The sequence below is a fragment of the Ochotona princeps genome, chromosome 4 (assembly GCF_030435755.1).
Source record: "Ochotona princeps isolate mOchPri1 chromosome 4, mOchPri1.hap1, whole genome shotgun sequence".
In the NCBI taxonomy this organism is placed as follows: domain Eukaryota; kingdom Metazoa; phylum Chordata; class Mammalia; order Lagomorpha; family Ochotonidae; genus Ochotona; species Ochotona princeps.
In genome coordinates, this window is record NC_080835.1 from 52,578,242 (window position 1) to 52,605,760 (window position 27,519).

At 51.7% G+C, this 27,519-nt stretch overlaps 1 protein-coding gene across 3 annotated transcripts; it reads left to right on the forward strand.

The window, feature by feature from the left end:
- Nucleotides 1–16,675: 16,675 nt before the first annotated feature.
- ATG16L2 (autophagy related 16 like 2) lies at nucleotides 16,676–27,468 on the forward strand. 3 transcript variants are annotated; one of them, XM_004589910.2, is made up of 18 exons: nucleotides 16,676–16,876; nucleotides 18,272–18,374; nucleotides 18,915–19,017; nucleotides 20,878–20,951; nucleotides 21,190–21,441; nucleotides 21,640–21,705; nucleotides 22,012–22,125; nucleotides 23,027–23,089; nucleotides 23,622–23,730; nucleotides 24,056–24,161; nucleotides 24,633–24,703; nucleotides 24,886–24,957; nucleotides 25,062–25,182; nucleotides 25,486–25,591; nucleotides 26,366–26,515; nucleotides 26,698–26,745; nucleotides 26,843–26,944; nucleotides 27,188–27,468. In XM_004589910.2, exons 1-18 carry the CDS (start codon nucleotides 16,759–16,761, stop codon nucleotides 27,273–27,275), a joined length of 1,866 nt encoding a protein of 621 aa, XP_004589967.2. In that variant the 5' UTR covers nucleotides 16,676–16,758; the 3' UTR covers nucleotides 27,276–27,468. The 3 variants fall into 3 exon arrangements, with proteins under 3 accessions (XP_004589967.2, XP_058519537.1, XP_058519538.1); XM_058663554.1 differs by lacking the exon at nucleotides 23,027–23,089; XM_058663555.1 differs by lacking the exon at nucleotides 16,676–16,876 and having other exon boundaries at nucleotides 18,125–18,384; nucleotides 18,922–19,017.
- Nucleotides 27,469–27,519: the final 51 nt, after the last annotated feature.

Here is a 27,519-nt window from a genome sequence, read left to right on the forward strand (position 1 = left end):
TGAATGACCCAAGTGCTTGCGCTGCTGTATGCATGTGGGAGACTCAGATGAAGCTCCTGGCTCCTGGCTTAATTCTGGTCCACCCCCAAGCCATGTTGACCAGTAGATGGAAGTTCTCTGTTTCTCCCTCCCTGCCTTTCTGTAACTCTTTCAAATAAATCTTATACAAAAACAAATCAAAGCAAAACCCTCACAATACTTTAATTTATTCTTCTCAAGGAAATAACCGCCTGGGCCATGTACCTACAGAGACCTTATGTCAACTCTCTTACAAATGGCTCTGCCATTTGTAAGATTTGTAAGATTTGCTTCATTTAAATTTCACCTGATCTCAAAAGTGTGTGGGCAGAAGTATGCACTAGGCACTGTGTACGGGGGTTGTGCTCTGCTTTGTCACTGGAGGCTCAGTGCTTGCAGGCTGTGGCCTGGGTCTGACCATTGCCATGTTGTCAATGGCAGACAATGTGATAGTGTGTCATGGATGCAGTGAGCATGCTGGGTATGCTGCTAACGCCCATCAACTGTTCTCAGGTGATCCTGGCAGTGGCTGAGGCAGCTCTGGGGCTACTCACACCGCATCCCCCACACTCCCCAATACCCCACCCCACTTGCCCTGTCCCTGTCAGCCTGGCCTTCCGCACTTCCCATGGCTATCTCTTTGCTGCTTTCATTTTCAGTTCCAGCAGAGGTCCACCTTCAGCATCCTTGGAGACCACCCACAGGTACCTGCCATCTGTGTCCCACTCAGGTATCCAGGTTCACTCACTGGGTCCTGAGCAAGAGTCCTGGCTGTCCCCTGGCTCCTTGCCATTGGTATCAGACTGACTTCCTTCCAGAGGGAAGACAGGGTGCCCCCTCAGAAATGCAGGAGTGCTGGGATGGAACCGCCAGCAACAGCTTCTGCCTTGTGAAGTATTTCTGAGAATGTGGCCCTCATGAGCCACCTGACAGTGCAGCCATTTTGGGGTGCCCTGCCTGCACTACCTTGCAGTGGCCTGCATACTGCCTGCACACTCCAAGTCTAGGAGCCACCCCAGGACCACCTTCCAGAAACACAGCCACACAATCAAGGGGCTAGCTGCCCTCAGGGGGCTGCTTGCTCTGTGCTGGCTACCCAGGCCTGCTGTCAATGGTGCCACTCATTCTCAGCCAGCTCAGACCAAGGATGAAGCCAAATGGATGAAGAACAAGGCTATCCTGCAGTTACATGACAGTGCAGATGTCAGTTCTTTTGTTGAAGCCTGCTGGAGCCAAGTCCTACACTAAACCTTTCATATTATCTTCTCTAGGTATGTTAGCCACAGTGAGGTCAAGTATGACAATGGGCAGGCCAGGTCCTCACTTACTATCCATGTTGGCCTTTGATTTAGGCTCTGGTCTCTGAGGAGACAGCATTAAGTTAGAGTAACTGAAGTGACAGAACATGGCCAGCAGATTCGTACTGTGACAGATAACTATGTCTGGCAAAGCCATGGGCTGTCCCATAAGCACTTCTCTAGAGTTCCTGTATATTCAGCTAATCCATCCATGTTACTAGCAGGCTCCAAGGGTTGAGAAATTGATGGTTCTTTTCTACTGCTCTTACTGTGTAGATGCTGCTGATAGCTTGCATGGATTCTGAAAGCCTTGAATGGATTCTGAGATGCCATCACTGCAGGCAGTAGTTCTACTGCCTAGACCAGAATGCTGGTCCCTGTACACACACACACACACACACACACACACACACACACACACACACACTTATTTGTTGCAAAGGCAGATTTGGAGAGAGTAGGGGATAGAGAAAGAGAGAGAGAGAGAGATTCTATCTTCCATCTCATGGCTCACTCCCTAAGTGGCTGCAACAGCTGGAGCTGAGATAATCTGGAGCCAGGAGCTTCCTCCAGGTCTCCCACGTGAGTGCAGGGGCCCAAGGACCTTAACTGTTCTCTGCTGCTTTCCCAGGCCACAAGCAGGGAGTTGGATGGGAAGTGGAGCAGCTGGAACTAGTACCGGAGTCCATACGGGATGCTGGAGTCTGTAGGTGGAGGATTAGCCTGCAGAACCACTGGACAAATGTTTCTGCACTTTTAAAAAGTATTTGGCAGCCCGGCGGCGTGGCCTAGCAGCTCAAGTCCTGGCCTTGAACGCCCCGGGATCCCATATGGGCACTGGTTCTAATCCCTGCAGCTCCACTTCCCATCCAGCTCCCTGCTTGTGGCCTGGGAAAGCAGTCGAGGATGGCCCAATGCATTGGGACCCTGCACCCGCGTGGGAGACCTGGAAGAGGTTCCAGGTTCCCGGCATAGGATCGGCGCGCATCGGCCCGTTGTGGCTCACTTGGGGAGTGAATCATCGGACAGAAGATCTTCCTCTCTGTCTCTCCTCCTCTGTATATCTGACTTTGTAATAAAAATAATAAAATCTTTTAAAAAAAAAGTATTTGGCAAGTTTCACTTAGCACAATACACCTAAATGAAATCACAATAAAATGAAAGATTTAAATCAAGGCCTAAGAATTTCATACAAATACCAAGACTAAAATTTGCCTTTCCAATCTTTTTTTTTTTTTAAGATTTATTTTATTGGGGGGAGGGGCGTGGGGAGGGGTGGGGGGATTCCCAGAGCCTATGAAACTGTCACATAATGCATAATAATTGATAAAAAAAGTCAAAAAAAAAAGATTTATTTTATTTTTATTACAAAGTCAGATGTACTGAGAGGAGGAGAGACAGAGAGGAAGTGGAGCTGCCGGGATTAGAACCAGCAGCCATATGGGATCAAGGCGAGGACCTTAGCCACTAGGCCACACTGCCGAGCCCCTCCAATATCTTTTTTTTAAGATTTATTTTTATTACAAAGTCATATATACAGAGAGGATGAGAGACAGGAAGATCTTCCGTCCGATGATTCACTCCCCAAGTGAGCGCAACGGCCGGTGCTGCGCCAATCCGAAGTCAGGAGCCAGGAACTTGCTCCAGGTCTACCCTATTGGTGCAGGGTGCCAAGCCTTTGGGCCGTTCTTGACTGCCTTGCCAGGCCACCAGCAGGGAGCTGGATGGGAAGTGGAGCAGCTGGGACTAGAACTGGCACCCATATGAGATCCTGGCGCTTTCAAGGTGAGGACTTCACCCACCGCACTGGGCCCTCCAATACCCTTTTAAAAGAGACTTTTTTTGGGCCCGGCAGCAGCTAAAGTCCTCGCCTTGAACATGCCAGGATCCCATATGGGCGCCAGTTCTAATCCCGGCAGCTCCACTTCCCATCCAGCTCCCTGCTTGTGGCCTGGGAAAGCAGTCGAGAATGGCCCAAAGCCTTGGGATCCTGCATCCATAAGGTAGACCTAGAGGAAGTTCCTGGCTCCTGGCTCCAGATTGGCATAGCACCGGCCATCGGGCGGAAGATCTTTCTCTCTGTATCTCCTCCTCTCTGTATATATGACTTTGTAATAAAAATAAATAAAATTTTTTAAAAAAGAGACTTTTTTATTTGTATTGGAAAGTCAGATATACAGAGAAGAGGAGAAACAGAGAAGATCTTTCGTCCGATGATTTACTCCCCAGATGGCAGCAAGAGTTGGAGCTGCGTCGATCTGAAGTCAGGAGCCAGGAGCCAGGAGCTTCTTCCAGGTCTCCCGTGTGGGCGCTGGGTCCCCAGGTTTTTGGCCATCTTTGACTGCTTTTCCAGGCTACAAGCAGGTAGCTGGATGGGAAGTGGGGCTGCCTGGATTAGAACTGGCACCCTTATGGGATCCTGGTGTATTCAAGGCCAGGACTTTAGCTGCTAGGGTAGCACACCAAAAATAAATAAATCTCTAAAAATCCTAAAGCACTGGTACTACATCTCAATTTTTCTCCACTAACTTGGAGAAAATGCCTGAACTTACTTATCTTAGAGGTCATTAAGTGAAATAAGAATTAACAAACATGCCAGATGTTTCACTTTTAATTGTAGACACAGCTCCTCTTTTGAATTTATTAAAGGGGGGGAAAGCATGCTTTTTGGGGGGCTTGATTGGTGGCACAGCCAGCTAATCTGCCTGTGGTAACGACATCCCATTTGAGCTCTGGTTTGAGTTCCAGATGCTTTACTTTCAATCCAGTTCCATGCTACTGGCCTGGGAAAGCAATGGAGAATGGCTCAGGGTCATGGCCCCCTGTACCCAAATGGGAGACCGAGAAGAAGCTCCTGGCTTCTGACTTTTGGCTTTGGACCAGCCCAGCTCTGGCCACTGCAGCCATTTGGGGAATGATCAGGTGGATAAAAGGTCTCTCTTTGTCTCTTCCTCGCTCTGTTAACTCTGGCTTTCAAGCAAAATAAAATAACTCTTAAAACAAAAACAAAAACAAAAAACACCAAGAAAGCATGTCTTTCAATATTCATCCAGTTTCATGGAGAATGTGGTATAAAAGCAACATTTAGGGCCCGGCGGCGTGGCCTAGCAGCTAAAGTCCTCGCCTTGAAAGCGCCCTGGGATCCCATATGGGTGCCGGTTCTAATCCCGGGAGCTCCACTTCCCATCCAGCTCCCTGCTTGTGGCCTGGGAAAGCAGTTGAGGATGGCCCAATGCATTGGGACCCTGCACCCGCGTGGGAGACCCGGAAGAGGTTCCAGGTTCCCAGCTTCGGATCGGCGCGCACCGGCCCGTTGTGGCTCACTTGGGGAGTGAATCATCGGACAGAAGATCTTCCTCTCTGTCTCTCCTCCTCTGTGTATATCTGGCTGTAATAAAATAAATAAATCTTTTTTTTTAAAAAAAAGCAACATTTACATAATTCAACTGTTTTAAACTAGATACACTTACTGCTTACACTTCCTAAAGTATAACTAACTGAGCAAAGCTGACAATTATTTAACAGTTATTTAGTTGGTTTTGTTGCTATTACATCCCAGATGACTCACTGAACCTTGTATTTTTAAAACAATCTAGATTTCCATTTATAAAGTAAGCATAAATCACAAGCGTGTATTGCAGAGCCTGTGCAGCCCAAGTTGCATTTTTATGTACAAGTTCAGCGTGCACCCAGTGCGATGGCTCAATGGCTAATTCCTCACCTTGTAAGCACCAGGATGCCATATGGGGGCTGGTTCATGTCCCGGCTGTTCCACTACTGACCTAGCTCTCTGCTTGTGGTCTGGAAAAACACTAAGGATGGTCCAAGCTCCTGGGCCTCTGCAACCACATGGGAGACCCAGAAGCAGCTCCTGGCTTTGGTTTGGCTTAATTCCAGTCATTGTGGCCATTAGGGAAGTGAACCAGCAATGGAAGATCTTTCTGTCTCTACTTCTCACTGTAAATCTGATCTGTCTTTCCAATAAAAATATCTTTAAAACAGAAAAAAAAAAAGAAAGTTCACAGAGTGACCAGGATCAATTACATTCCCCACCTACCACTCCTACTGTTAATGCCAGGCAGCCCTCTGTTCTGTTCTGTACTCCAGCAGCTGCTACTCCCTGCTCCTTGGCTCCCTGTGCGATGGTTGGTTGAATATCACTGGCGCTTTCCTATAAAACTTGGTCATGTCCACCTACTTTGTTCTGGCTACCACAGCCCACACCACAGCCTCTCTCAGCTGCTTGCTGGCTGGGCCACCGAACTGGCAATCCCATGTCTCCCATCATTTGAGCAGCTCCACTTGCTCCTGCTGTAGAATTCAAGAGCTCTACACAGCAGTGCCATATATTTCCATTGTCTTTTGCATCTTCCAAGTTGCAAATTCCACATCTACTTCACCACTTACTCTGCCACTGGGACCCACTGCAATGTGTATCTCACGGTGTTGAAGAGTGAGAAAAAGAAACAAAACACAAATGTCATTTCTGGCTGCTCTATAAGACAATCCCTGCGTGAGGACTCATGCTCAATCCATTTCAGTGTAGTTTGACTGTATGGGACATACTACCTGTGTCTTTTTGTTTGTTTGTTTGTTTTCAGGGCCATTGATTTAATCTTCTGGTTCAAGTTCAACAAAAATTAGGCAGTGAGTTTTATTTCTCCCCCAAGTTCAAGTTTTACCAATTTTTTGGAACCCAGAATGTGAAAATATCACCATACAAAATTATCTAAGTATCTATAGATATTAGATAAAACTTAGAAAAATAAAACGTTAAAAATCAAACAAAAAATAAACTTTGCCTAGTTCTCATTCCCTGCTGGAAGCAGGAGTAACAGTTTTTTCCTTTGTGGTCAAGCGGGTACCTGGGGTTCCTCTGCTGTGTCATCCCATCGGCTTCCTTGCTGGAGGGTCAGTCTGCCTGACTTCACTAGTGTGCAGTCTGTCCCTGACAGCTGTCGGCTCACTGCACACTGGTGTCCTCCAGGCTATCACAGGCTCTCTCTTGGAAGCCCCACTGAAATGCATCCATGTGCTCCTGACCCCTCAAGCTCCAGATCAGACCTCTCTCATTCTCCAAGACACCCCCCTTGAGTTGATGTGCAAGTTCCTGAAGGCCAGTGCTCCCCAACAAGATTCTTTAGCTGGTGAACAACTACCCCTCGCTGCTCTGTTCCAAGTAAGAACCAGCATGAACATGACACTCCTCACCAGGACCATGGACCTGCTCAAGCCTTGTCTTTAAGCTGCACCAACTGGAGACCTACAACGGGGTTTAGCTTCCCCTGACATGATTATCCCAATTGAGCACCAGTTGGATTCCCCGCTGCTGCACTTCCCAACCTGGGAAAGTGGTGGAAGACAGCCCAACTCCTTGGGCCCCGTACACCCAGGTGGGAGCCCTGGATAGAGTTCCAGCAGTACTCGGTAATTTTGCCTTTCAAACAGGTACATCTTAAAAGTTTTTTTAAGACTTTTTAAAAAGATTTATTTATTGCAAAGTCAGATATACAGAGAGGAGGAGAGACAGAGAGGAAGCTTCTGGGTCCAATGATTCATTCCCCAAGTGACCTCAACGGCGGGTGCTGTGCCGATCCAAACCCAGGAGCTCTTCTGGATCTCCACACTGGTGTAGGATCCCAAGGTCTTGGGCCATCCTCTACTGCTCTCCCAGGCCATAAGGAGAGAGCCGGATGGCAAGTGGAACAGCCCGGATATGAAGAGGCACCCACATGGGATCCTGGTGCTTGCAAGGACTTAGCCACTGAGCCACAGTGCCAGCCCATCAAATAGATACATCTTTTTAAACACTACTGTCAGCTGAATCAGATGTTTTGCACAGATGTCAGTGAGGTCAGTGTCCTAAACCCTTAGAAAACTGGGAGGACAGGAGATGGGAAAGGCAGAAATGTGACCTGATTTGCTGTGCTCACATCACTGTCACTTCAGCCAAGAGTTGGTCCTGAAACGGGAGACTGTGGGGGAGGGCTGCCTGTCCTCACTGTGTCCGAGCTGCTCTGTCTGAGCCTCTCCCTTGGGGCCCTCCCAGCACCTTGGGCACATCATAGTCATTTGCCTGCACGCAGCCTAGTGGCTGTCTTCCGGAACCAATTCAGGCCATGCAGCACCTGGCACAGGGTGGCCTCTCTGTGGGTTCGTCTGGTTTGAACACATTACCAATCTGAGGCTTGACCTTCTGCGTGGGCAACTCTTGCTGCTTCATCATCACTGCCCTATTTACTAGAGTGATTTGTATCCCGGTTATTCCATAACTTCAAGCTGACTTCTTTTTAAATATAATATGCGGTCACAGTTCCCCCTTCTTGCAAAGCCTTTTTCTCACCAGCATAAGTGAGTCATGCTGGGCTCTTGTTTTCCCTCTGATGGGAGCAGAAGTTAGTTTCAGTTCCTCTCCTTGCGAACACCACTCCACCTAACAGCCAGGAGTGCGTGCACAGCTAAGGTCAGTGGGCCCCAAGCCCTGCTGAGGCACACTATGATGGGAAGTTGGTGTCCCCCCAAAACTTCATCTGTCAGAACCTCATGCCCCAGGCAACAGTATTAAGGGAGCTTGCTGCAGAGAGAGGACTAGTGAGAAAGCACAGAGTCTTCACCAGTCACCAGATCTTCCAGTGCCTTGAACTTGGCTTTCCAGGCTCCAGGAATGTGAGCAATCAGCTTCTGTTCCTTATAAAGGAACCAATCTAAAGTCTTTAGTTATTACAGTAACCCAAAAGACCTAGGACAGCTACAGACAAGCTCACTTTCCTCAAATCCAGATGTCCCACTTTTAAACTGCTTAATTTTTTGATGTAGATCAGTTCATTATAATTCTTGATCACTGCATAAACAACTAATTAAGCATAAAAAAACCTCTGTAAAATTAGCTTCAGGATGATGTTGCTGATATGCAGTCATCTAATCAAAATTAATGTAAAACACATCCTGCTCTCAACAGCACAGTTAGAACAACAACAACAACAAAAAGAAAACTAGGTATGACGATCACATCCCATTTGGTTTTTCTCATACCAAGCCGGGTAGGCACTGGGCTGCAGCAGGGTTATCTGCCACGTGTGATACCCACCTCATATCAGAGTATCTGAGTCAAGTCCAGGCTGTGCTTCTGATCTAGCACCCTGCCAGGGTGCCTGGAGGCACTGGATGATGGCCTGGGTGTCTGGGTTTCCTCCACCCAGGTGGAAGTTCTAAACAGGGTTCCATGGCTCGGGGTTTCAGCCCAGCCCACCCCCTGGCTGTTGCAGCCATTTGGGAGAGTGAGCCAGTGGATGGAAAATTTCCCTTTCCTTGTCATTCTGCCTTTCTAATAAATATGCAAGTGTCAATAAATAAAGCTCTTTTCTACAGGTATCATTTGTGATTACTACAAATCAGCCTGAACCTTTCATCTCATTACTTAGCCATGGAAGATAAATCCTAGAACTCTATTGGGTTTCAGTATCATGGAGTATCTTAGACACATATCCCACATGACACTGAGGTGCTGGCTTCTTGGGACTGCACTGGACTCCATCACAGGAATGGATCATGATTCGTACAGTCACTGATCCTGCTGCACACTGGAGTGTGACTACTGAGGCATGTCTTTATATCACATATGCCCACATCCCCCTAAGAGAGCACACCAATTTACCTTCCTGGCAGCAATGAATGATGAACTCCATTTCCTCACATCCTACCAGCTGCAAGTGTTATTCCCTTTCTTAATTTTTCCAATCCAATGATCAAAAGTGACCCTCACATGTAACTTCAACTTCTATGTCCCTAGTTTTATCTTCTTCCATTCTTTATGGAGAGTGTCTTTTTCTTCTGAAGACAGGCAGTACTCATTTTTATTTTTGGTTTTCTGTTTAGTTGGTTTATGGATGTTCTTTATATCTCTTGCACTGCTTTACGAGTTTCTTGTCTCCACCTATTGCTTCTCTGTCTGCTTTTAGCTGAAGACTTTTTAAAACTGCAGTAACTGAGGCAGCATGCACACTGCCACTTGAAGCATTTCTAAATCTACAACTTTATCTCAAGTTTGAGAGGTACACACACAGGTAGAGACACACAGAGAGAGCTCTTGTCTGCTGGCTCAACCCCAAACGCCCATAGCGACCAGGTACTTAGCTCAGGTCTCCCACACAGAAGGCAGGAATGCAAGTACTTGAGCCATCATCTGCTGCCTCCTGATGTGCACATCAGCAGGAAGCAGAAATTGGGAGAGGAATCAGAGTTTTGTTGTTGTTGCTAAGGTTATTTATTTAGAACCAGCATGAGGGCTCAACTGGGTGATCCTCCACCTTCAAGTACCAGGATCCAACATGGGCACCGGTTCCTGTCCCAGCTGCTCTGTTTCTCATCTAGTTCCCTGCTTGTGGCCTGGGAAAGCAGGGACCCTGCACTTGCATTGGAAACCTGGAAAAAGTTACTGGTTCCAGGCTTTTGATTGACACAACTCTAGCTGTTGCAGTCACTTGTAGAGTGAACCAGTGGAAGGAACATCTTTGTCTCTCCTCTCTGTAATTTTGCCTTTCCAATAAAACAGATATTTAAAAAGATAATGTATCTGACAGAATGACACAGAAAGGTCTTCCATCTGCTGATTCATTCTCCCAAATGTCCATGAAGCCACGACCCTGGGATTCCATTCCAGTTCCCCAGATGGTTGGAAGGAGCCTAAGTACTTGGGCAATTATCCACTGCGTTTGCAAGCACACTAGAGGCAGCCTGATTGGAAGCAGAGCAGCCAGGACTGAAACTGATGATCAGATACGGGATGCTAGCATCTCGGGGCGGGGAGCAGTTTAACTTGATACACAACACCAACCCCGGGGCCAGGGCCAGGACTCTTCTTTCTTTTCTTCTTCTCCTTCTTTTAAAAAGATTTATATGCTTGAAAGACTGAGTTACAGAAAGAGAGGGACGGATAAATAGAGACCTTCCATTTGTTGGTTCACTCTGCACAGGGCCACAACATCCAGGGTAGAGAGCCAGGAGTTTCTTCTGTATCTCCCATGTGGGTGGCAAGGGCTAATTCATTTTGGGTCACTTCCCACTGCTTTCTTAGGTGCAGGGAGCTGTATTTTAAGTGGAGCAGCTGGGATTTGAACTGGCACTCATATGGGTACCAGAGCTGTAGGTGGCAAGTTAACCCTCTGCACAATGCTGAAAGCCAGAACTGTTCACTGAGGCACTCTAACATGGGCTCTGACATCCTGATCAGTGTCTAAATCACTGGGATGAATGCATGCTCCTAAGCACACAATTTTACTTTTTAGAAATTATTTACTTATTTATTTAAAAGGCAGATGACAAGGAGAGATAGGGGCACAGAAAGAGAGGTGGAGGGAGGAAGGGAGGAAGGAAGAGAGAGGGATGGAAAGAATCCTACACCTGCTGGATTACTCCCCAAATGGCCATAACAGCTGGGGCTGGGCCATGCAGAAGCCAGTGAGCAGCCAGGAACTCCATCTAGGTGGCTCACATAGGTGGTGAGTGTCCAAATGACCCACTTGGGATGGCGCAAGTGATCTGCTTCCTCTGAGACGCATTAGCAGGAATCTGGACAGGAAGTGGGAGCAGTACTCAATCCCAGGCATTGCACCGTGAAAAATGGACCTCCCATGCAGTGGCTTAGTCTATTGGGGCACAATGGCCACACTCTAAGACTGTAATTCTAAACATTTTAGGGGTATAAATCTGTGACCCTATGTACATTCTCGATGCTGTGAAGCCATCACTACTATTTCTTTTTTTTTTTTAAGATTTATTTTATTTTTATTGCAAAGTTAGATATACAGAGAGAGGAGGATCCTCTGTCTGATGATTCACTCCCCAAATGACTGCAACGGTAGGTGCTGTGCTGATCCAAAGCCAGGAGCCAAGAACATCCTCCAGGTCTCCCACGTGGGTGCAGGGTCCTAAGGCTTTGGGCAGTCCTTGACTGCCTTTCCAGGCAATAAGCAAGGAGCTGGATGGGAAGTGGAGCTGCTGGGATAAGAACCAGCACCCAAATGGGATCCTGGTGTGTTCAAGGCGAGGACTTTAGCCACTAGGCCACGGCACCGGGCCCCATCACTACAATTTCTTTCTTTTTTTTTTTTTTTAAGATTTATTTATTTTATTACAAAGCCAGATATACAGAGAGGAGGAGAGACAGAGAGGAAGATCCTCTGTCCGATGTTTCACTCCCCAAGTGAGCCGCAACGGGCTGGTGTGTGCTGATCCGATGCCGGGAACCAGGAACCTCTTCCGGGTCTCCCACATGGGTGCAGTGTCCCAATGCATTGGGCCGTCCTCGACTGCTTTCCCAGGCCACAAGCAGGGAGCTGGATGGGAAGTGGAGCTGCCGGGATTAGAACCGGCGCCCATATGGGATCCCGGGGCATTTAAGGCGAGGACTTTAGCTGCTAGGCCACGCCGCCGGGCCCCATCACTACTATTTCTAAAACATCTCAGTCACCTCAAACAGAAATTCTGTAAACATAACACATTAAACCCCCAGTCCTCATTCCTTTCAGCTTGTGGTAACCTCTAGTTAGTCTACCTTTTCTCCGTGAATTTTCCTCCTCTATGAATTTCATATAATTGGAATCATACAACATCTTTTTGTATCTGATTTATTGCATGGTTCTTCCATGCTGCAGCTTGTGTCAGAGCTTTATTCCTTTTGACGGCTAAATAGTAGTCCACAGTATGTATGTACTGTCACATTTTGCTTATCCATTCATCTGTTGCTGGACTTCTTGAACATTTTCACATTTCATATAGTTTGAATAATGTTGCTGTAATAGGAATATGGAAATATCTGTTTACATCCTTGCCGCTGACTCTTGTGGATATATCCTTAGGCATGGAGTGCCAAGTTATATGGTGGTTGTGTCTAGCTTTAGAAAAACTTCCAACTTGTTTTCCATGCCAGTGACTGTGGGGAGCCATGCAGTTGGGTCGGATGGCATGGGTGTGTGATGAGCACTGCTCCTTGGTTAGCAAGGCTACAAGGAGTTTCTAGCAGCGAGGCAAGGCCCGGCGGAATGTCTCTGGTCACCTCATTGCTGCCTCAGCCCATTGTATGGACACTCAATCACCTCTCTGATGTTTCATAGAATTCTCCTGAGGGTGTGGTTGTTGTTTTTCTGCTAATGTGAAGTGATTCCTGTAACTAGTATGACACCTCAAACTGATCAATCATGTTATGATAAAACCATCTTTAGCGACGTAAGGCTATGACACACAGCTAAAAGTATACAATAGTACAATTGAGCTCACAATGTCTCCAAACATCCTGTTATGTGCCCACTTTTGTCCTGGAATTTGCCCTAGTATAAGTAATGTTTTCCTTTAGAAACGGCTTGATAGTATCTTGCAACTGATGGCAATAATGGAGGTACAAAGAGTTTGTTTACCATGCACCTCGAACTGTTACAACACATGATATGACGTATTCTAGTTTCTCACCACAGAAAGTAAAAGTATATGTGGCATTTTCTCAAGGGAAACAAATGTGAACCCCCCTCAAATTGGCTTATAATCTCTATCTTATATTGGCACTTATGTTTAGGGAAAGAAAACAGTTTATAAAAATTTTGTCTTATATTGGCACTTATATTTAGGGAAAGAAAACAGTTTATATAGATAAAAGGAAGTTTCTTGTAAAGGCCCTCTGTAGATTGGCTGTGCTGCCTTGATCCCTTTCACTGCCCTTTAACAAAAGAACAAAAAACAATTGAATCAGCACTAGGTGAAGGTGATGGTAATTAATGCATGACTTGATTATAAGATTTAGCAAAGAACCTATGTTGTATGCTTTTATAAGATCCTTTCATGTATAATCTTTAAATTCTGTACTCTTAATATTTTAATCAATCTTAGTTTGTGTTTAGTAGAAATTGATTTTGAGTATAAGATTAATTTTGAGTATAAGTAAACTATTTCTCACTATGTAACTGCATGTGCTGCCAACTGTGAAATTCCTGGCTTCAGCCAGGTCACTGCAGATTTCAATGAGTAATGGTTTGCCAAAAATGTTTTCTTTAAAGTAAATAATATGTTAGGATTGTTTTTTGCATTTTCTTGATCATGATGTAAAAATGAAACAATTGGATATTGTGCAAAAGTTTGTGATGATTTGTGTATAAATAAAGAAGGCAACTTTTCTGAGTTGCCCATTATGAGCATCATGTCATAGTGGTCCGTGTCTTATCTCTTCTTCTTATCATCTCGCCGATCCACGCATCCTTTGCAAGCTCTCAGTCAGCCGGAGCAGGTCGCCGGCAAGTGACAGCACCCAACATTCCCACCAGCAGAGTGTGAACCTATTTTCCCCACATCCTCATCAACACTTACTTCTTTCTTCAAAAGCTTTAACTATACTAGTAGGTTAAGTGGTGTATCCCATTGCAGCTTCTACCTTCCATTTCCTACAATGATGTTGTGTACCTTTTCATGGGCTTATTGGCCATGAGATGATCATCTCTGGAGAAAGGATGTAAGATCTGAGCTCACCTTTTGAATAGGGTCATCTGGGTTTTGTTGGTTTTGTTTTTTTTTTTTAAAGATTTTTATTATTATTATTGGAAAGCCGGATATACAGAGAGGAGGAGAGACAGAGAGGAAGATCTTCCATCCGATGATTCACTCCCCAAGTGAGCCGCAACGGGCCGGTGCGCGCCGATCCGAAGCCGGGAACCAGGAACCTCTTCCGGGTGTCCCACGCAGGTGCAGTGTCCCAAAGCTTTGGGCCGTCATCGACTGCTTTCCCAGGCCACAAGCAGGGAGCTGGATGGGGAGTGGAGCTCCCGGGATTAGAACCGGCGCCCATATGGGATCCCAGGGCTTTCAAGGCCAGGACTTTAGCCGCTAGGCCACGCCGCCGGGCCCTGTTGTTGGGTTTTATGAGTTCATATGTCCTGTAAGCTGGTGAACAAGGCAAGTCAGTAACATGGCTCCACCCAAACCTGAAAACCTTGCAGCAAGAAAGCAAGCACTGCTCCTGTTGGAAGTGATGAGAAGCAGGGGAGCCCAGGGCAGGAGTTTCAGAGCAAGGTTAGAGGCCAGAAAGCCTGGAGGACCAATGTCCACTGGAAGGGAAGGCAGGGTGCCAACTCCAGCAAAGACACACAGGAAATTCTGGTTTGCCTCCACCAGGTGAGAGTAGTTCTTCCTTACTCGGTCACACATTCAAATACCACTGTCTTTTGGAAACATCTCCCAGACACACAACATTTTCCCAGCTGAGTGCCCCTGTGTCCAGTCAGATTGAGACCTGCCTCAGTGTCTTTCAGGAACTTCAGCTGTATTTCACTCTTTACGTATAACCTATGTCAATACCACACTGTTTTGACTACTGCAGCTCTGTTGTTTAACTTGAAATCACAAAATTCGAGTCTTCCAACTTTGTACTGCTTCTTAAAAACTGCTTTGGCTATTAGAAGCTCCTCAAATTTCCATAGGAACTTCATGATTGGCTTTTTCCATTTCTGCAAGACAGTTTTCTGGAATTTTCATAGAGCATAAAGTTGTCTGTTGTTGAGGAATTTCACATTGTGAGGCAACTCCTTGGGATCCTTATATCTGATATGGGTGTGTACGAGTTCAAATCCTGGCTCTGTCTCCTACTGCAGCTTCCTGCTAATGTACCCCCTTGGGAGGCAAAATGTGATGGCTCAAGTACTTGGGTCCCTGCCACCCATGCGGGAGACCCTAATTGAATTCCTGGCTCTTGACTTCAGCTGGGGGGATTCCCAAAGAAACTTCATCTGAGGTGATCCCAGACCTGATTGTTGCATGTGCATTCCATTACAGGGTCCGGCACAGTCCGTCACCCATATCGGCCTATGCACACACTGTTACCTGCAATTGCTAGATCAGTTGTCTCCAGCCCTATCTTCTAGACAAACTAATGGGTGTTGCAGTCCAGTCCATGCATTCTAATTCTTGTGACCCATCCCTATCAGAATATATTTTTAAATATTATATTCATTTTTACTGGAAAGGCAGATATATAGAGAAGCATATATGGAAAGAAAGATTCTCCATCTGCTGATTTATCACCCAAGTGGTTGTAACAGCTAAGCCAATCCGAGGCCATGAGCTTCCTCGCTCTTGTTCTGGGATGGCCAGGTCTGCACTCGCTCCCTGGCAGTGGCCCTGCTGGGCCTTACATAGTAGTAACTCGGGGCGAACCTCCTCACAACAGCGTGCATGTGCACAATGCTGGGTGGCTGCCCGCGACAGACAGTTGTGGCACAGTTCCCTGCCACCACAATTCAGTGTCCCACAAGCCATTGCTTCTCCTCCAGAGGCTGCTCAAAAGGAGTGGACCACTGGGCCCTGAGTCAGGCTCCTGGGTAGTCAGCCAGGTCTCCCTGCAACCTCAGACCACCACCAAGCCCATCCTTGTCTCTGGCCGGGAGTAGCCCGAAATCTTCTGCCATCAATCAACTGGGTCCCTAAACCTTGTTCCCCACAAGGCTGGTTCTTCCAGGAAACAGCTGGGACGTCTGCTTTTTGTGTTTTAATTATTTGGCCCAGTGGTGGTGGTGGTGGGGGGCTGTGGATTCTGGTGGGACAGTGGCATGGCTCAACTGGCTAAATCCTCTACCTCCAAAAGTCCTTGGTGTCCTGGCTGCTCCACTTCACATCCAGCTCCCTAACTTCGGGTTGGCTCAGCTACAGCCACTGTGGCCATTTGGGGAGTGAATCAGCAGTTGGAAGATCTTTTTCTCTCCCCTTCTCTCTGTAAACCTCTTTCCAATAAAAATAAATAAATTAAAAAAATTATTTATTAGGGGATGTGATGGGAGGAATACCTCTTGTTCACTGGTTCACTCCTCCAAAACCCGTCACAGCCAGGAGCCAGCAGTTCCATCTGGATCACCTACTGGGTGATGGAAACCCAGGGACCACAGCTGGGATGGGAGGCGGAGCCGCGGACTGGAACCCAAGCGCCCTAAGGGGCTCCCGACTGGGCGCGTTCCAGTCACAAAACCTCCCCGCGGTGCTTCAGGGCTTCGAGTTCTTCCCTCTCTCCCTCACGAACCCGATTCGGATGCTATCCTCTCCGGAAGCAGGAACCTCTCTCTCGTTGTTTTCTAGTCCTGTCACACCGCCGTGTCCGCCGGCGTCTGGTGTGCGGGACGAACGAGGGGCTAGCGGGGAGCGCAGCCCGGGTCCTTCCGGAGTCGCAGCGGGACCCTGGAGGCCCCGCCTCCCGAGCGCGCCCACGGGCGTGGGGGACGCTGCCCGGCGGGACCAGCTTTGGGCCAAGGCTGCGCTGACTTTTCCCCCCTCGCAGGAGCACTTTTAGTACAGTCCAGGGGTTCCCCTGCGCCGCCCGCCCCCGACGTCACGGAGTCCCCGCGGGGCCCGGCCCCGGCTCGGCGCTGTGGCCCGGGCGGGCGGTGAGCGTCCCGGCGGCGGCGCGGGGAGAGCGGCCATGGCCGGGGCCGGGCCTGTCGGCGCGCCCGCAGCCCGCTGGAAAGGCCACATCATACGGCAGCTGCGGCAGCGGGACCGCGCGCAGAAGACGCTCTTCCTGGACCTGGTGCCCGCCTGTGAGTGCGCGCCCGGGGCTGGGCCGACGGCCACCGACGGGAGAGGCTCTGGGCGCGGGGAGAGGGTTCGTCGGACTTCTGGGGCGGGGATCCAGGTGCAGCAGCGCCCTGGCGCCTACCTTGTGGCCGTGTGCTGTGCCTTGGACCCGTCGGTGACTGCCATGTCTTGACTGTGCGGGAGGCATTCACCTGCGGGTCCGGACGGAGCCGCCTCAGGGCCCTCGGACTGGGCGTCTCAGTGCGAGTTCTCCCTAAAATGTTGCTTTTGTGGGGCGTCTTACCTTCCGCTCCCGGGGTGGTGCGTTTTACCTGCGTAGCCCATTGCAGAAAAAGTTGAGACTTGTTGACAAAGTGATGCCCGGACTCTCTTCCCTACTGATAGGTGATATTTGGGGAGTTGGAGGGCAAAGGTCCGGGGCTGAGAAGCAAGCTGGTTAGGCCCAGGCAAGTCATCCCCACAGTGGAGTTGCTTCTGGGTGCCTTTGTTCCAGATAGGATGCTCAGTTGTGCTTTTGTGTTTCAGGACTCTAGTGGCCTGAGGTCTCAGGGTGAGAACCCTGCTATGCCCTCAGGATGGCATGCCCACGGAACTAACCTTCCCGTGCAAACTCTACGCAATCTGCCCTTTCTCCACGATCTGCCCTTACTCCGACCCATTCTTCTGCTGCTCTAATAGGGAAAGCGTGGAGGTTGAGGGGAGAAGCCCGCAGCTCCACCACTCCGTGGGATTTGCAGGTCTGAGGACCTGGAGAGACTGCCGCAGGGGGAGCTCGGGCATCTCAGTGGTTGTGGACACTGAGCCTTGGGCTTCACACTTGTGCACTGGGCACCGCGAAACTTTCTTAAGATGAGCTGCGGGCCTGGTACAGCGTATTCTGGGTATGGAGGCCAACCCCAGGGAATTCCACAGGTAACTGCCAGGGCATTGGGTAAGGGCAGGTAGCTGAGGAGCCAGGCCTGGGCTTACCATCCCCTGTGCTGTCCTGGATCTGGTGAGAAAAGAGGAAGTGTCTGCAGGTTGGGGGTGGAGAGAGGTGTGTCTCAGGGTCAAACCACCAAACCTAAGTAGGTCTATTGGGTAATTGCCGGAGGACTTCCTATTCTGGTGGTGGTGAAGTGGGGAAGTGAAGTTCACTCTTCAGCACAGAAAGTTAGAGCCCTCCTAGGGAAGTGACTGGCTGAGGGTGGATCTCTGGAGGGGCAGGAGCCCTCAGTGAACAGTGCCCAGGCGTAGGGCCTGGGGTCCATGGCTGTCGGGGTGCTGAGATCCAGCTGCGCATGAGCGGACACGAAGCACAGCCCCCAGAGACGTGCCAGTTCTCAGGGGCCTGCCTGGCTGAGGGTCGGTTGGGTGGAGCCTATCTCTGCCACAGGCTCCTGCTCTTGCCCCTGCAGACACCAGGCTCCTGGAGAAGGCTGAGCTGCTGGCCAAATTCTCCGGGAAGCCGCAGTCTGAGCTGAGCGATGACACTGCTGCCACCTCCCCCCACAGTCCCTGGTGAGTGAGTGTCCTATCCATGCTCACAATGGCCAGCCTGTGCCCGGGCCCTGCCCCCATTGCCTCAGCTGGGTTCAATGACCTCACTCTGACTGCTGCCCAGGAGTGGGGGTAGGGAGGTAGGGCCTGGAGGCCTCTCCCCCACCCCCCGGGGCCAGCTGCCTAGAATCTTCTTTCCCCTCTTCCCACTCAGTTCATCTCTGCACTTGTGCCACCTGTACTCCGACCCTTTCTACTCCTGTCTTTGCCCTTTGCAGGCCTTTCCCACCCCCCTCCCTCATCTGATGCCCATGGGTTTGCCTTGCTGCTTGTTCCTAAGAGGCAGTGGAGATGAGGCCTGGGCATGGCTTGGGGCTCCGGGCTGGGGAGCTCCTTCTTGACAGGGTCCCTGTTGCTCATTCCTTTGTTGGCTGCTGGGGCCTCCCACCTCTCTCTCTGGCCCCTTCCAGGGTAGAATCCTTTTGTGTGGCCTCCCTGGGGGCCTCTGGGCACTGGGGTGGATGTGGGGACTGCGAACACCTCTCTCTCATTGAATGACAGGGAGGAGGAGTTCAGGCACAGCTCAGACCCACTGCCAAGGCTCACCGCCCTGAGGGAGAGATGGCAGCAGGAGGAGGAGGGGCTCCGGCTGGTCTGTGGTGAGGTAAGTTGGGTAGGGGGCCTGAAAAGGGGGTGGGAAAACATGATCAGGGAGCCACTAAGAGGGGATACTTGCTGTGCTCACTGCACCTCCCACATTGAACATTATAGGCAGTCAGTGAGCCCCAGTGTGTGCCAGGCAGGCCCTGACTTGGAGCTGGCCAGGGGTTCCGGTGTCTGTGGCAGGCAGGAGAAAGTGCACTCCTGCAACACTGTGGGGATGGAGGGGAGGAGGGGAGGAGGAGATGGAGGGAGGCCTGGGAGTCCTTGTTCCCATTCCCAGGTGACAGCGCCTGCTCTGGCCTGTCCATTCTCACCTCTTGCCCAGGCAGTTTCTGGGTCTGGTACCAGCTGATGTCCAAGGAGGGAGGCCCCAACAGCCCACCAGCCAGATGTGGGCTGACTCTATTGTGCTGTTCTGCCTGGCCCTGTACTGTGTCTCTTGGCTTCTGTGTCAGCCCCCTCTCCTGGGTTCCCTCATTTCTGAGGCTGCTGGGGTACCTCTCCTCTCCCTTGAGCCCCGCCCTTTAACTGCAGATGTCCTTGGAACTTGGGTGGGCTCCTGGACTCCCACGGTTTCAGGGCTTTCTTCTTCCCTGCTCCCAGACCCGTCTCCAGCCCTATGTCCTTTGCTGTGCTCTCCCCTCTCTTACTCAGCACATTTTGGACATTGCAGCCAGCATCAAGTTCATCTTCCAGCCCGTAATAGAATGTCCAAAACCTAGCAAGAGTTGACTATCTGCAGGCAAGGTTCAGCCTAATCTCAGTGAATCCTCCTTAACTTTATGGCTGAGAAGAGGTGGAGCCACCTTCTACCTTTGGTCAACAGGTGGTTAATGATAACTGCTGTATTCAAGGAGCAGGTGAAGCACCAGTTAGTGATGCCTGCTCTGGGGCTTTTCTGGTCCACTGGGGAATGTGCTAGCCCAATAAATCAACAGCTAACAGCATGTGAGTGGGTTGGACAGTCGAAGTGAGCCAGAGGTGGGAAGGCAGGCCTTCAATGCTGACTAGGTGTCTGCATTCCACACCCAGATACCTGGGGTCAGGAACTGACTCCGGCTCCTGACTGCAGCTTCCTGCTAATGTAGACCTTTGGAGGAGCAGTGACAGCTCAAGTAATTGGGTTCTTGGTTTGAGTTCCCGGTTGCTGAGTTTATCCTTTGCCAGCCACAGCCGTCAAAGCCACTTGGGGAGCATCTCTGTCTCTCTGCATCTTGAAGTTTAAGAAGTGAGGCTGGCCTTGTGAATGAGCTAAGCTGCTGCCTGCAATGCCGGCATCTTGGACCAGAGAACTGGTTCGAGTCCCAGCTCCACTTCTGATCCAGCTCCCTGCTAATATGTCTGGGAAAGCAGTGGGCTATGGCCCAAGTGCTTGGGCTCCGATGCACACATGGGAGACCTTAATGTGGCTCCAAGGTCCTGGCTTTGGTGTGGTCCAGCCTGGTTGTTGAGGGCATTTGTTGAGGGGAGTGAACCAGCAGATAGAATCCCTCTCTCTCTCTCTGCCTTTCAAATAAAGTAAAGTGAACCTTTTTATAAAAGTATAGGAATGGGCTGAAAGCTCCTTACCTGAGAGCCTTTGTTTCTGCAAGCTGGTGTGTGTGTGTGAAGGGTGGTTCTCCAGTGCCTGACCTGCTCCTGGGCTATGAGTGCCCCAAAGTACTCGCTGTCTGCCTCTACAGTGACCTGGGGCATCCCATGCAAAACCTGAAACCTACATGAGCATTGGCTTTTTTATAGTCATAGGGGCTAGGTAATGGGAATAGCAGATCCTTCCTAAGAGGCCAAGAGGGGCTGGAGGTTGGTGTGAGTCCCACTGTGGCGCCTCTGCCCACCTGTTTGGCCCCTTCACCGCCCCTAGATGGCCTACCAGGTGGTGGAGAAGAGCGCAGCCCTAGACACTCTGGAGGCGGAGTTGGAGGAGCGGCAAGACAGGTGCGCGCTGATTAGGGTGGGGAGGATGGCTAGCCCTTGTCCCCTTGTCCTCAAACAAACCTGTGCTTGGCAACAGAGGACTCGGATGGTGGGGCTTTGCGGGTCAGGGAAGGCTTGGAGAGCTGGCCCCGTGGCTTTGAGGCTGTCTCCGTCTGAAGCGGGTTACGGGGCAGCAGGGGAGCGCAGTGACAGAGGCGGCTCGGCACCCAGCGCGCTTGCTCTCCTCTGTGCCCTGCAGGCTGGCCGCCCTGGAGGCCCGCGTGGCGCATCTGCTGGAGGCGCGGGTGCGGAAGGCCGAGCAGGTGGAAGAGCGGCGGACGCAGAACGCGGCGCAGCGGGCGGCCTACGAGGAGCTGCGTGCCCACACTGGGCTCCAGGAGGTGGCACTGCGCCGGCTGCAGGAGGAGGAGCGTGACCTGCTGGAGCGGCTCGTGCAGCGCAAGGCGCGCGCCGCCGCCGAGCGCAACCTGCGCAACGAGTGGCGAGAGCGGTATGGAAGCCGGACCCGCCCCCTGCGGGGAGGGGAGGAAGCTGGCATCGTCCAGGTTGGAAAGGGAGGGCTCCTGACCCCCAACTCGTAGGTAGGAATGGGGGAAGGTATAGGGTCCGTTACGGCCTGTAGTCGGTGTCCCACGCTCTACCGTGTGAGACACCACATCCGGCCCTTAGGTACCTTAAATCCTTACAGGGCCAACCAGGCGCTGGTGTCGCAGGAGCTGAAAAAGGCCGCCAAGCGGACCGTGAGCATCAGCGAGTAAGTAGGGATGGCCTTGCCCCAGAGCCTTGTGGTGGAGCAGCCCTGCTGGCTGCCCGCTGCCTGTGGGTCACGCTGGCAGGTGGTGACCGGTGCACCTGCCTGCGCATGTGTGTAGCGGTGGTCCCAGGGCCCTTCACATTTGTAGAAGGCACAGAGGTGTGTGGTCCTAGGCGCCAGCCACATGCTCCGCCCAGTGTCCTCTCACCAATGGGAGTTCACGTGTTCACTCTCACCATGTCAAGCCCTGGTGCAGGGAGGGGCCAGCCTGAGCCCTTGTCTTTCTAAGCTGTGTTTCTCCTGCAGGAGCCCAGGCCCGCTGGGAGATGGCATCAGGGAGGGGCCCAAGACTCTGGCCCTGACCTCCAAACCACCGTCGCTGGAGACTGAGGCCTGTGAGAGGTTGAAGAGGCCTTTTAGGTGAGGGCCAAGGGGCTGCCCCAGAGCTCTGAGTGGGGCCCCAGTCCACCTGCTACTACAGTCCTCTGTGGCCTTGGGTGGCAGCTCTTGGCCTGGGAAAGAGTGTGGGGAGCTATAGGGTGCAATGGAGACCTCCTGGGGCTGGTCTGATCTCTGGTGCCTAGAGCTCCTTGGGTTTAGCACCTCTTCAGGGACCCTCAACCCCTATCCTTGCCACCTCCCCTCTCAATTCTCCACGTTCCGGGTCCTGAGACCAAATCTCTAGGGGTAGGGCAATATACTCGTAAATGACTGTTACTAGGAGGGGAATTGTGGGCTCAGCCATCCTGGGCATGTGGGCACAGGTGTACACACAGACACAGGAGACTGACTGGGCACACCTGAGTGTGATGGTAGAGACGACCTGACTGCAGTGTCAGTCCTTGGGTTCCCCCTGCTCCGTTTCTCCTGTCCCCCTTGATGTGCCTGCACTGCCCCCCGCCCAGGTGAGGGCTCTTCTCAATCTTTTCTCGCAGTCCCCAGTTTCTAGCTTTGGGACAATGCATGAGATAGTGGCCCCCTAAATCCTTGACAGCTCTGGGGAAATAGAGGTGATTCCCATAATGTGGCCAGGAAGAACTGGCTTCCTCAACCCCTTTCCTGAACCCCAGTGGTCCCCAGCTCAGCCTCCCAGGAACTTTGGTTTGGGGTGCAGTTGGAGGTGGGTGGCTCTTGGTCATGTGGAAGGCTTGGGGGACCTTGGGTGCCAGGTCCCTCTGCGCCTGCACCTTCCTGCAACCCTGTTGGTCCCAAAGGAGCCAATCTTCTGTCTCCAGCCGGGGAGGCAGGGAGCCACCAGGGCTGTGTGGTGTTACTCGCAGGCTGCCATGGTCCCTTAGAGTGTCTCTTGGTTTCGCCCCAGGTCTGCCTCAGCCACCTCTTTGACACTGGCCCGCTGTGTGGATGTGATGAAGGGGCTTCTGGAGTAAGTGTGTGTGTGCGCCCTTGGGGCTCTGAGTTAGACTCCCAGAGCCAGGCCTAGTCAGTGTATGCGCTTCAATCTGTCCGTCTGTGTGGTGCCTGTGTATGTGCGTGTTTTGGGCCCCAGAGGCAGGAACCTGATGTGTGGCCAATTCCCATCTCGTGCCTAGCTACCTGCCAGCCTCGCCTTTTGCAATGTCCTCAGGGGGGACCATGAGCTCTAGCCTGTGGCCAGGCAGGGAATGCTGGAGACTTAGCAATGTTCGAAATTCCCTCAGCATCACAGAACATGCCAGTGGCAAGGCCAAGGCTGAACTCTGCAGCCGTGCCTGTCTCTGTGGACCCATGCTGACCGCTGGCTCGGGGAACATCTGGGAATATCTGGGAATGTGCTCATTGTCCCTGCGGCTCTGCTCTGCTACCTGCACCTTTCTGCTCCCTGTTGCTGCTGCCTCAGGGGAGCTGGGTGCCCCCGACCCCACCAATGTCAGGAAGCCTTGCTGAATGCCCTACCTCCTACCCCTCCCACCCCCCAGTTTCAAGAAGAGGAGGGGCCACTCAGTTGGGAGCATGCCTGAACCACGCTACCGGAGCATCCCTGTGTGTGTGGCCACCCGCCTGCCCACCGGGGCCCAGGACGTGCTGGTAAGACAGGCCCCAGCCCACATGGCAATATGGGCCCCTGGGCCACGTGTGGAGGCCAGGGATCCGCCTCTTGCTGTGGGGGCCCTTTGAGCATGCCATAATGGGAACAAGGATGGAGAGGTAGAGACAGGAGGCCATGCAGGGCTGTGGGGGACAACAGAGGCTGGCAGAGGGGTCTAAGCAGGGTTGAGCAGTCCCATGGGGGGCGTGTTTGAAAGTCAAGGTTTGCACAGAGAGACCTGGGGTAAGGATACTAGGTCAGCCACAGACTGCGCAGAGGTGCCCGTGGGAGAATCAGGGCACTGATGTCTCCTTCTCCCCATAGGACGCCCACCTCTCTGAGGTCAATGCTGTGTGTTTTAGCCCCAACAGCAGCCTGCTGGCCACTGGAGGGGCTGACCACCTTATCCACCTGTGGAATGTTGTGGGAGGTAAGGGTTTCTCCACCTCCTCCCTGCACCCTACCACAGGCCCATCAGTGCTGTCCCTGCAGACCCTGGGCTGACTAGTTCCACTTGGGGCAGTGGGTTTGGACCCTGAATTTCTCTGCTGGCATGTGCCCAGCTGTGGTGGCTCGGCAGGTGGGAGCCTCAGCAGAACTGGACTTCTCAGAATTTGGACAGCAGATTAAGGGTGCTAAGCTACGTAATCTGCAAAGGGCTGGGCTGGGGAGTCACAGCCTGTTCCCTTTGGCTGGCTTGGCCCTGCTTGGGTTGTTCCTTCTAGCTGTGGTGGTGATCCCTGCTGGCAGTGAGGAGAGGTGCAGCCTAGATCTTGGAATGGACTCAGTGCTATTTTGACCTTGCTCTTGGGAGCTGTTGGTCTTCTCCATCAGTCCCAGTCTCTATTCCTTGATAGTGCCCTCATTTCACCTATGCCCTCTCCTGCTGCCCCCTCATCAGGTCGTCTGGAGGCCAACCAGACCCTGGAGGGAGCTGGTGGCAGTATCACCAGTGTGGACTTTGACCCCTCGGTGAGAGGCATGGGGGCTCTGGGGCCAGAGGGCACATCCTGGGTATCACGGGCGGGACCCCTGGGTCCTGTATGGCTTTTCCCTGCCATATTGGACTGAGCCAGGTGGCTCTGAGGCAGTCCCGTTCAGCTGTCCGGTCTGGGAAACACTTAGGCCCTTCCCTTCTACTCCTGTTTCCCCAGGGTTGTGAGGTTTTGGCAGCAACCTACAACCAGGCTGCCCAGCTCTGGAAGGTTGGGGAGGCACAATCCAAGGTGAGTCTGGGGGAAGGGGTGGGGGTGAAGGTCATAACTTGAGACCTAGGGAGGTCCCATGAGGTCATGGCTATGCTTTTGATCCATAACTGGGATGGTAACAGGAGACACTGTCTGGACATAAGGACAAGGTCACAGCTGCCAAATTCAAGCTAACAAGACACCAGGCAGTGACTGGGAGCCGGGACCGGACAGTCAAGGAGTGGGACCTCGGTCGTGCCTACTGTGAGGCCCCACCTTGCCCCCTACCCCACTGGCAGGGATCCCCAGGTCTGGGTGTGAAGGAGCTCATGCTGCTTTCTGGTAGTGGTCCCCAAGGCTGCTGTCTCCATCCCCCCATCCATGCTTTCTGTCTGGTTTCTTGGTGACTTGTGGCTTTGTGTGGGTGGAGAAGACTGGGGAGCAAGCCTGGGTTGGGAAGCTGGAGGTCTGGAGGCCTGGGTTCTAGTCTTGGGCGGATGCTGGTCCTGAGGGCAGGTTCCCAGCAGCCCTGATCTGAGGCTCTGGCCTTTGCCTCTGGGTTCCCAGGCTCCAGGACCATCAATGTCCTTTCCTATTGTAATGACGTGGTGTGCGGAGACCATATTATCATCAGTGGCCACAACGACCAGAAGATCCGCTTCTGGGACAGCAGGTGAAGGGCACAAGCTGTGGATGGGGGAGCAGCCCAGGAACAGGACTCTGAGTCCTCCTTCCTTTCCCTGCTCATGGGTGGGGGAAGGGAGGAAGTGGACAGGTCATAGTGACTTACATGGGGTGTGGGGTTGTGGCTGGGTCCTGCAGCCAGAGAGAGAAGCACCTTTTTCCATGCAGATGCTACTTTGTAATCTACAGGGAAATATTTTTTTGGTCATTAACCTAAGAGTCCAGAGTTGGGCTTGTGTGGTTTTAAAAGGCAGAGCTATAGCTAATGCTGGGCCTGGCCCAGGCTTTCCTTACTGGCTAGTGTAGACTGCCATTCCACCCGAAATCCCGCCCCCCACCCTTTGTTTACTTACAAGGCAGAATGGCCAGGACTGGAACTCCATCTAGGGCTCCCTTGGAGGTGGCAGGGATTCCGTGATCCATCAACTGCTGCTCCACAGGACAGTAGCAGGGAGCTGGATCTGAAGTGAAGCAGTCAGGATTTGAACTGGTGCTGTGATGGGAGATATGGGCATCTTTTCATTGCTTTTGGCTCTGGTGTTTATTTTAGTAATTCAGAGGTTTCAAGGGCTCTGGCCCTAAAACTGTCCTGCTATGGGGAACAGACTGTGGTGGGGACAGGGGAGGTCAGTCATTGTTGGCTGTGCTCCTGGGGTGCCCTTGGACTTTGTTAGCTGGGAAGGCCACTACACTCCACCCTACCTGTCAGGAGTGGCTTGGGAAGGTGCTGTTGCTCATCTGTGTTTCTGTCCTTGCTCCTCAGGGGGCCCCGCTGCATCCAGGTCATCCCTGTGCAAGACCGAGTCACCTCTCTGAGCCTCAGCCCTGATCAGTTGCATCTGCTCAGCTGTTCCCGTGACGACACACTCAAGGTCATTGACTTGCGTGTCAGCAATATCCGCCAGGTGTTCAGGTACCTTCCTGTGCCTGCTGGCCCTGCGGCCCTTACTGAAGCAGCTTGGCCTCTCCTCTGTAAGAGGCCCTGGGGCGGGGGTTGCCCTGGACGCTGTCTTAGCATAGGAAACTTGTGGAGTGCCTGGCTGAATAGGAACCGGCAGCTCCCTCCCTCCTGACCTTGAACATGTCTGACTGCAGGGCTGATGGCTTCAAGTGTGGCTCAGACTGGACCAAAGCTGTGTTCAGGTGAGTGTAACCCCTTTCAGCGCTGTGTGGGCTTGTCTGACCCTGTGCGAGTCATCCCTCTGATCCCCTTTCTCTTGCTGTGCTATGGTCACTGCAGCCCAGACAGAAGCTATGTGCTGGCAGGCTCCTGGGACGGAGCCCTGTACATCTGGGATGTGGACACTGGGAAGCTGGCGAGTTGCCTTCAAGGACCCCACAGGTGAGCATGACCTCCACCTGCCTGCTGGTCCACCTCAGTCCTCACTCATCCCTACTATAGCCCCTTGTTCCTTACAAGGTTCCTTTCTTATGTACTTGGCTGCTCTTTGTTACAGCCCCCATTTTATAGACCAAGGGACAGGCACAAGGAGGCGTGTTCTACTGCCTAGGGCTAACACTGAGGGGCGGGGATGGGTGCCCAGCTCCCAGAATCCCACCTGATGCCTACTCTCCCTCTCCTCAGCGCTGCTGTGAATGCTGTGGCCTGGTGCTACGCTGGGAGCCATGTGGTGAGCGTGGACCAGGGCAGGAAGGTGGTGCTCTGGCACTAGGGCCACATCTCACCCTGCCTGGGCAGGAGCTCTGGTGAGAAGTGCAAGGCTGAGAATGCTTCCCTGTGCTTGAACCAGGGCCAGCGGGGGTGCAGGAGACCTCTGTGTTTAATGGGGGAGAAGGCCTGGCAGGACCTGGCCTGTTGGTTTAAAATCGGGTGGGTTGGCAGGATTATAGTTTTGTTTTTTAAAACTCTTGTCTCCTGTTTCACAAGTGATAAGGGAAAAAAGCATCTAAACTGCT

Excerpts from the sequence above, each read along its gene's own strand:
- ATG16L2 (XM_004589910.2), top strand. The coding sequence starts at position 16,759 with ATGGCCGGGGCCGGGCCTGTCGGCGCGCCCGCAGCCCGCTGGAAAGGC. Across the intron at positions 24,704-24,885 it reads GTGTGGACTTTGACCCCTCG|GGTTGTGAGGTTTTGGCAGC; the intron begins GTGAGAGGCATG and ends CTGTTTCCCCAG. Across the intron at positions 25,592-26,365 it reads ATCCGCTTCTGGGACAGCAG|GGGGCCCCGCTGCATCCAGG; the intron begins GTGAAGGGCACA and ends CTTGCTCCTCAG.